This window comes from Priapulus caudatus, unplaced genomic scaffold (genome assembly GCF_000485595.1).
Source record: "Priapulus caudatus unplaced genomic scaffold, Priapulus_caudatus-5.0.1 Scaffold2137, whole genome shotgun sequence".
NCBI lineage: Eukaryota > Metazoa > Priapulida > Priapulimorpha > Priapulimorphida > Priapulidae > Priapulus > Priapulus caudatus.
Window position 1 is genome coordinate 23,383 of NW_014579198.1, and position 8,154 is coordinate 31,536.

The 8,154-nt window shown below is 42.4% G+C and overlaps 1 protein-coding gene across 1 annotated transcript in view; it reads right to left on the reverse strand.

The window, feature by feature from the left end:
* Window positions 1-310: 310 nt before the first annotated feature.
* The window catches only part of LOC106818287 (microtubule-associated protein 1B-like), an 8,437-nt gene continuing 593 nt past the window's right edge, over window positions 311-8,154 (reverse strand). The window contains exons 2-3 of the mRNA XM_014823009.1: window positions 5,522-5,620; window positions 311-5,288 (exon numbers count right to left, since the gene is read on the reverse strand). Coding sequence (XP_014678495.1) covers window positions 619-5,288; window positions 5,522-5,620 — 4,769 coding nt within the window. The 3' untranslated portion in view covers window positions 311-618. The remainder of the gene's footprint in view (window positions 5,289-5,521; window positions 5,621-8,154) is intronic.

Genomic DNA, 8,154 nt, shown 5'->3' on the forward strand with positions numbered 1-8,154 from the left:
TATATATAAACCGTCTACATTTGAATCTATAGCGTCTAAGCGTAACGTAGTCCCTGTATCCAAGTCGAACAGATGCGGCTTTTAACATTTTAAATATGTTTATGAATAAATTACCATACGAGCGAAATAAATACAAGCTATACACATTCAATTTTCGCTTAATCATCATACATTTCGATGTTTGATTTCGCTGTCGTTCAGGCATAATTATAGTATTATTCTTTTTCTAATACTATACATCGGTGTAGTAATAGTAGTAGTAGTAGTAGTAGTAGTAGTAGTAGTAGTAGTAGTAGTAGTAGTAGTAGTAGTAGTAGTAGTAGTAGTACTAGTAGTAGCAGCAGTAATATGACAGGGATATCATATACTATCTAATATATGTAAATTCAAGCTGTGACATTTTAATATGAAAAAAATGTTACAATACTTGTAATGCGTAATACAGCCTAACAGTGAGAGCTCCCTAAAGTTAACAATGGGATTTAATTGGATTTATGAGATATTTTTTAATTGACTATAGCAGAGTAATGGTGCTAAACTTCTCATACCAATCATGGACATTTTTATGCGTTCATTGATTATTAACAGTAATATCTCAATTCAGTTACAAAGTGATTATTAGAATTCTAGCCTATAGGCAGCGCAGCAAGATTCGTGGTCTTGTAGATTTACTGAGCACCTGAAAGCAGCCGGCGCAATTTCAATGTTCAACTGGGCTAATTCCTCTTTATGCAGTGCCACCCAATGAACCAATTCATCATTATCATCGTATGTTGGAATAACTGTGGTGAGCATGCCCTTGTCGTCCCACGTATTTTTCGCCTCGAGCAGGGTATTGAAGATATGAAGAGAAGGATTGCGAGTGCTGTAAACATAATATCTGGCGCGCACTGTTTTGAAAAATCCAATATCAACATACCGCTGCTTTCCATGCGCCGGTATGTAGGCTAAATTTAGATACACGGGAACAACGGCACTAACTGGTTTAGTTTTCAGAGGCGTGGTTGCGATTGCTTGTCCAATTGGTCGTTTTGCTGCAAGTGCCTTCGGAACTTGTTCTTTTTTTAAGGTTGTAATGGGTTTTGATGCTGTTTGTCTGACCTGCGCACGAGTGCTATCGACTGATGCAGTCGCCTTTAAGCCTGGTTTCACAGCCAACTTTGATTGTTCTGCGGTTTGGGGAATTCTTGCTTCTGGTTTCGAAACTCCGCTTCGTTTACGATCAGCTGTGACGTTGGTTTTGTGGCCGGCTTCCACAGATCGTTCTGTAAGTTTAACTTGAGTTTTCGCTTTCGTAGCTGATGACGACGCCCTCAAACCTGTTTTCTGTTCAGTATTCTTTGTATTAGGTTGCCTACTTGTCGTTTTTGTTGTTGTTGTTGGAGGAGGAGTAGGAAGACCCATTGGTTCCCAATCTGAGGTTGGGTCATCCAGGGCGCCAAGCTCAGTGCTTTCTATATTTTCTGGGATCTGGCTCTGACTTGATCGTGGTTTGTATTCTTGGGTGTCCGAAGTTGGTGGTGATTGAGTTGGAATGAATGCCGAAGCAAAAGGATTGAGACTGGCATGAGGGTCAAAAGCACTATTCGTAGAGTCGAACATAGGTAGTAGGAATGGGTCCGCCTCCGGGTTTAACCTTTGCTGCAACATAGGTGATGATTCCTGTTCGTTGCATGTCTGGATATCAGTAGGTGTAGATCTGCAAGGTGGGACGAACGTATCAGCATTCGGGTTTAGTGTCGGTTGCGCTTCCATCACGTTTGACGGTGATGTATACTCGCGCATTTCATAATCTGGCAGAGCGGCTTGGGCCAGGGTGTGCGTTGGATGGCTTTGGAAAACACTTGTATCGTCGGCTCCTAATATAACATTATCAAATAATTCAGAATGGGATGGCTGGTCGTCCATTGCAGCGAGTCGATGATCCGTCTCTGAAGCAGTATTACTGCTAGCCGCGTTTATAGAACTGTTATCCGAGTGTTGTTGAGCATCCAATTCATTGAGTGGTGCTTTTAGCGAGTTGTTTAGCAGTGCCACGTCCGATCCAGCAGCATCTTTGCTTACATCAGTGATGTCGTCTATCTGCTCCGGCCCATCTAACAGATCTGGTGTAAGAGACATCCCTTGCTTTTCGGCATTGCGATTGGTACTTGAATCAGTGATTCCTATAGCGAAGTCGGCTGCGACTTGTTCAACTGAATGAGACGCATCTCCGAGTATTGGCGTAAATTCTTTCTCCTTCATTTCTGATATATCTGAGAACTCAGTTGACTGCAATCCTTCTATAGGTTCCTCGCTTTGTGCTATGAGTTCCCCTGTGTACCGATCACCAACAGGATCTTTAGTTGAAATGCTACCTGGGATGTTGTCGTCGCTCGTCGATGGGTGATGAGAATCCTGTTCCATCACTGCCTGACAATCAATGTTTGCATCTCCTGTATCTATGGGACTTGTCGTAGGTAATTTGTCTTCTGGCCATGTGCTTTCGCCTGCTATATTGGATATGCTTGCCAAAGGCTGCAGGTTGGCAATAGGTGTTTCAACATGCGGAGAAATGCATTCATCGATTGTCACATCTTTTGCAGCTGAGTCCATCATTCCTGAGTTAATAAGCTCCTGTTCTTCCTCAATAGGGCTTAGCAGTTCATGACTGCACTGTGAATCAGGGGGGAAAACGAGTGGTTCTTCCATCGAAATCCCAGCACTCTCAACTTCTTTTCGCGCACGCTCCAGTGGACTCTCGTGTATTTCGTGGCAATCAGTTGATATTGGTGATTCGGTTACGGTTGCTTCATTGCATTTTACATTACCCGCATTTCCTCCAGCTTCCGGCGAACATTCATCAAGCTTTAACTGGCTTTCTAATATACTTTCACTATCTTCTTCTGTGGGTACTATTCCTGTAGTTGTGGTTACCTCCTCATGGGAACTCGCAATTTCGCTGGATACCGCATTCCCTATATTACCACCCATGTTATTGTTTTTAGCCATAACCTGAGTGTCAATAACCTCATGTTCTGCATGGATTTCTGTTATTCCAGTTGCAGTTAAGGATTTTTCGTGCGGTTGGTCAGTTCCCTGGCTATTAGACCCAACACAGACGTCGCCCGTTGCAGACATGTCCGAGCTGTGACATGGAATTGCGTCTAGGTCAACAACCAGATTTGTTTCGCCAGAACTCCGCTTAATATCTGATACCATATCACTATTTAACTGTTGGTATAAATGCATGTGCTTAGCTTCACCTTCTGCGGCTTCTGTTATGCCGTGACTCTCATACATTGTCTGTTGAGGCAACTCCGGGCTCGAGCTAACAATTTCGCTTTGCAAGATTCCTTCAATTGCCACATCCTCTTCGATAACGCCTGTGTGACTCTGGTCACTTAAAATAGTTGATTGAGTAACTTCGCAGGTTTTATTTCCATCGATAACCATCGAACGATAACTTAGCTCGGAATCGGAATCCAATCCACATTCTTTGTCGGTGGTAGGAAATTGGCTATCATCAAAGGCATCGATGTTTACTTCCGGTGTTGCAAGCTCTTGTTGAAGCATGGGCGTATTATTTCCCTCACTGCCCGTCAGTAAAAGTGCAGGCAAGTGATCTTCATCCTCAACCAGCTGTTGATCCTCGAAAGAAGCGGGACAAGTATCCGTGACCTCTGTGTGCTGATGCAGTACGCCTGGAGGCTTTGTAAAATCTATGCTAGAAATCTCGTCCTCAGACGAGGATTGCTCTTCGCCGGCAACAATGTCGTCTGCCGCGGAAAGAGCTAAATCTTGTGGAGCTGAGACGGTCGACTTTGGTGTGCTGTGAACGACTGGAGGCTCCGGTAGCTTCGCATCATTTTTGCTTTTTGGTTCTGAGGATGTGTCGTTAGTCTTTGGCATTTTTCGGATATTATCCACTGGTGTTTGTATCACACTTGTCCGTAAACTAGGCTTTGTAGTGTTAGCTGTGTCATTATGTTTGATATTGGGGTTTGTCGATGTGACCGATTTGGCGGCACCTGCGCTGCGAATAGTTGAAGCAGGCTGCTTTACAGGTGATATTTTTAACTCTGGTTTTGCTTGCAGTTTTGATTTTGATTTAAGTGATTCTGATGAGCACTGACTATATTGCAAACATCGAAGATCTTTCAATCTATCAAGGCCTCCCAGCACCTTCGATTGCGGGGCATTGCCAGTAAATAGTATTTTGATAATGTCATCTTCCTCTGCTGCGGGATACCAAACAAGTAGGGCGCAGATAGATACGAAATCTAGCAGAGGTATGTTTTCAATGCTTTTGAAGGTTTTTACATTTTTCTGCCATTGCTGCATGAAATCCTTAATCTCGGTGCTATCTTTTACGGGATTCAGTACATACATGTCTAGCGTCCCATAACCCACTTTGTGGTAGAGGTTTATGGGCTGCTGTGGAAACGATCCAAAACACGGAGTTGGTACCAGACCTAACATTTCCCATCGATCAGCCACGTTATTTAACTCGCAGGTAAGGCTAACTATTAACTCGCTGTAGCACGTGCTCGTTGCTGTCGTTATCTCACCCATGTTGGCATACACGTGTCCTATATTCGGACAGATGTCTTCAGTTACCTTTCTCTGCAGCACAGAGCTTAGGCCGTGAAGATTATCAGAGCCGGCGTGAGTCTGAAGAACTACATCGATTCTTTCTAAGTGCTTGCAGAACTCCCAGAAGCAGGGACGTCGACTGTAACCACCATTGACTAGCATATTGAAGCCACTCACGCCGAACAACGCCGAATCTCCTACACCGGCGGGAAACACGTAAATCGTCGGGCGAGAAAAGCGAATATTGCCCGTTATCACCGTTGTCTCCATTACATCTTCAAGCGGCTCTGCTTCTATAAAGTAACCGATGTGGGATGTGAAGTCTTCAATGCCGATCTGATTAGATAATTTGACGTGATCCTCATTGATAAAAACGTTGAACGACACATCGAGCTCGGATTTTGTAACTGATCTAGATACCCAGTCACCTTCAGGCACCGACCTGATATGAAGCTCTGTGTTAGGACGCGCGTCTGCCGCTTTGCGCACGTCGTTTCCCGCGAACAGATGAACTAAGTCGGCAAAACCAAAGACACCGTCGGCCAGAATCCAAGCTCCCGAGCCTTGAAACAGTGGTCCGGCGTAGTTTATGTACTTGTAAGCGGCTCCTGATATTAGACATGTTCGTATAGCGTCCTTCGTTGTGTTGACGCATCCGTTGATGACCACCTCCATCTTGAGGCCGTCAGATTCATGTAGGACAACGCGTTCACCTGTAAACCGAGCAAGAGATGAGTTGTTATTGATATCATAGTATCGAGTATTTGTCGTCCTTCTCTCGGGTAATTTGGTAATTAATTACCTCGATCAATCCGTTGTATCAGGCAGTAAATATTATTACATGTATTATTAAATGTAGTATTAGCTTCTTCATTAACATTATGCCATAAGTGTTGAAATTTTCTATTAATAATTAAACTTATAGTTTGAATTTCAGTTTGCCCACCATTTTCTCTTGCTTCTCCAGTATCAGCATGCGCAGCAAAATTTTGTAGCTCATTGTTGATATCTAGCCCCGATCTTTCTTCATCCCACGAAGTGAACCCTAAAACGAGTGGTTAATGCAGTTAAACATTATCTCAACAAAGCAAACATCGTATACGAGCGTTTTGTACAATTGTATCAAGTCGTTCAGTTTCTCTTTAATCTTTTAAGAAGTTTGTCGTTTGGACATTTATTTTCTACCTATTTAACTATTTAATAATTTTAATACTACTTAATTGTTTTTCACCTATTTTTACCGGTTTTATCGACTCAAATGAACCATGAACAGTTGCTGCACCATGAAATACTCATGATGTACATTCTTTATTTGCAATGGCAATTACGTGAACATATGATTTGTCATACTAGATTTTTAGCTTCTTGGTAGTCAACAAAAATGGTGTTATATATTGTCATACATAGTATAATACTATAGAGCAGGATAAACGCGTAAACGTAATTGGGATTTTCGTCACTTGCACAGAATGAGCATATTCTCAGCGACGTGCTACATGCTGAGGCACACATGTTCAAACAATACTATACAGTAGGCTTCCATGCAGCATCTCATGTTTCCGCGCCCCGCAGCAGATCCGACTATTTTTAGCACAAACAGCGACGCTAAGCATCTTTAATAGATATTGGCACCCAAAAATCATGTGCTGGAGGCTCGTAGACGCATCGCATGCCGAGACAGGGCAGAAACCCTCTGTGGCATCCAACCTATAGCAATTGATAGGAACGTCGTTGTTTCATTTTAGAGAATACATAATTTCTATGTAACAAAGTACTTGAGAAAAAGTATAGGTTATTTTCTTATGATTATATCGATAACACTGTAGTACTTAGTAACACTTAGTAACACTTAGTAACGGTTATTTTCTAATGATTATATCGATAACATTGCATTGATTTTTTTGTTTAGTCAAAGATTTAATTGCCCACTGGTCTGTCTTCTTCTTCATCAGTATATAGAGAGAACATATATAGGTACGTCTGTACATTAATATGGCTTGTGTAAATATTCTAAAACACCAAAACTACAAAGCACTTTTTGAAAAAAATGCGAATAAATTTGTCTGCACAGATGTGGTGTCTGTAAGCAAACTATAGAGACTACCGCCTATCTTTACAGCGATTAAATTTGTCTCAACAGTCTGCACGAACTTTCTGTTTTATGTGCTATATTGCATTATTTATCTCGCGGTAACCGTATAAAGAAGGCGCCTGCCGCGTGAGCGATTTTGTAGATGTCAGTAGTAAATTTTTTAAGCTGATGTCGACGATGCGCATTATACTGTTTATAAAAACTAGTGAAACTTGCTACTTTTCAATGCGGGTAAATGTTCTGTTCTTCGATAGTACGAATTGCCTAAACATATTTTAGAAGGATTTTCTTGCAGACTCGATAACTAGCTAGATGCCTACTCCCTTATAGTTCAGAATGAAATAATAATAGATGCATAGCTCAGTGACTATGCTGTTGTACATACACAAACACGTAGCTAATCGACTGAGAGCATTAAATGACTCATAAATGTTTTCCTCCATATGACATATGACAAGCCTGACATGCATGACAAACTAATGGCGTCTGAACGCACATGATATGCGAACAAATTGTATTTTTTTACAATGTCACGCCTCTATCACCTATCAACCTATCACACACACACACACACACACACACACACACACACACACACACACACACACACACACACACACACTCGCACGCACGCACACAAACACACACACACGCACCCACGCACGCACGCAAGCAAGCACGCACGCACGCACACACACACACACACACATGTAAACAGGAATGAGCGTTCATGTAGAAATGATGAAGTAGATCCAAATCCAGATCTTGTGTGGTAAACTGTATAACCTTTAATAACTGGCACACATCACATCTCCTTACACACAGACAAAGACCCGCGCACACTCGCGGTCGCGTACTCTCGCGACCAACACCCGAATCCCCCTTCTTACATCTCTCTTCTCTATATTTTCCCCAAAACTCATACCACATCCTGCACGCACATGAAACCGTTCTCACAGACTGCATCCTACCCCCATTTCATAATGACCCTAAAAACGGCCGACCTAAAACACGTTTACTATTCTCCCTATAACATCAATCTAGCCGCACAAGATGCGCGACGCTTTTTCTAGCTAGAATATGACTAAAACAACTAGTATAGAGGGTTCCGCGATTTTTCATATTACCCATAATGCAACGCCGCCGGCCATTAGGGTTCCAGAAACCAGTTAAGGCATGGTATACAAGTACATTGAGCAACGCACCTCTGCTCATTTTATTCGCCTATTAGGCAAATCCATCACAACGCCGCTCTCCTGCGGTACGTGTTGTCAACTGCAGCAATCGGTATCAGAGAGAGCCACACAGCTTTTTTAGGCTGCCTAGCGTGATCCCAACACAAGGTAAAGTGACGATGGACCAGGCGGACCACAGACATTTGGAGCATTTAAAAAAAAAGCAATGCTGAATAAACACGAAATGTATTTACTACCAATGTTTCACTATACTCTCTTTCGTCTTGTATTGCCGATAATTACCTGTAAATG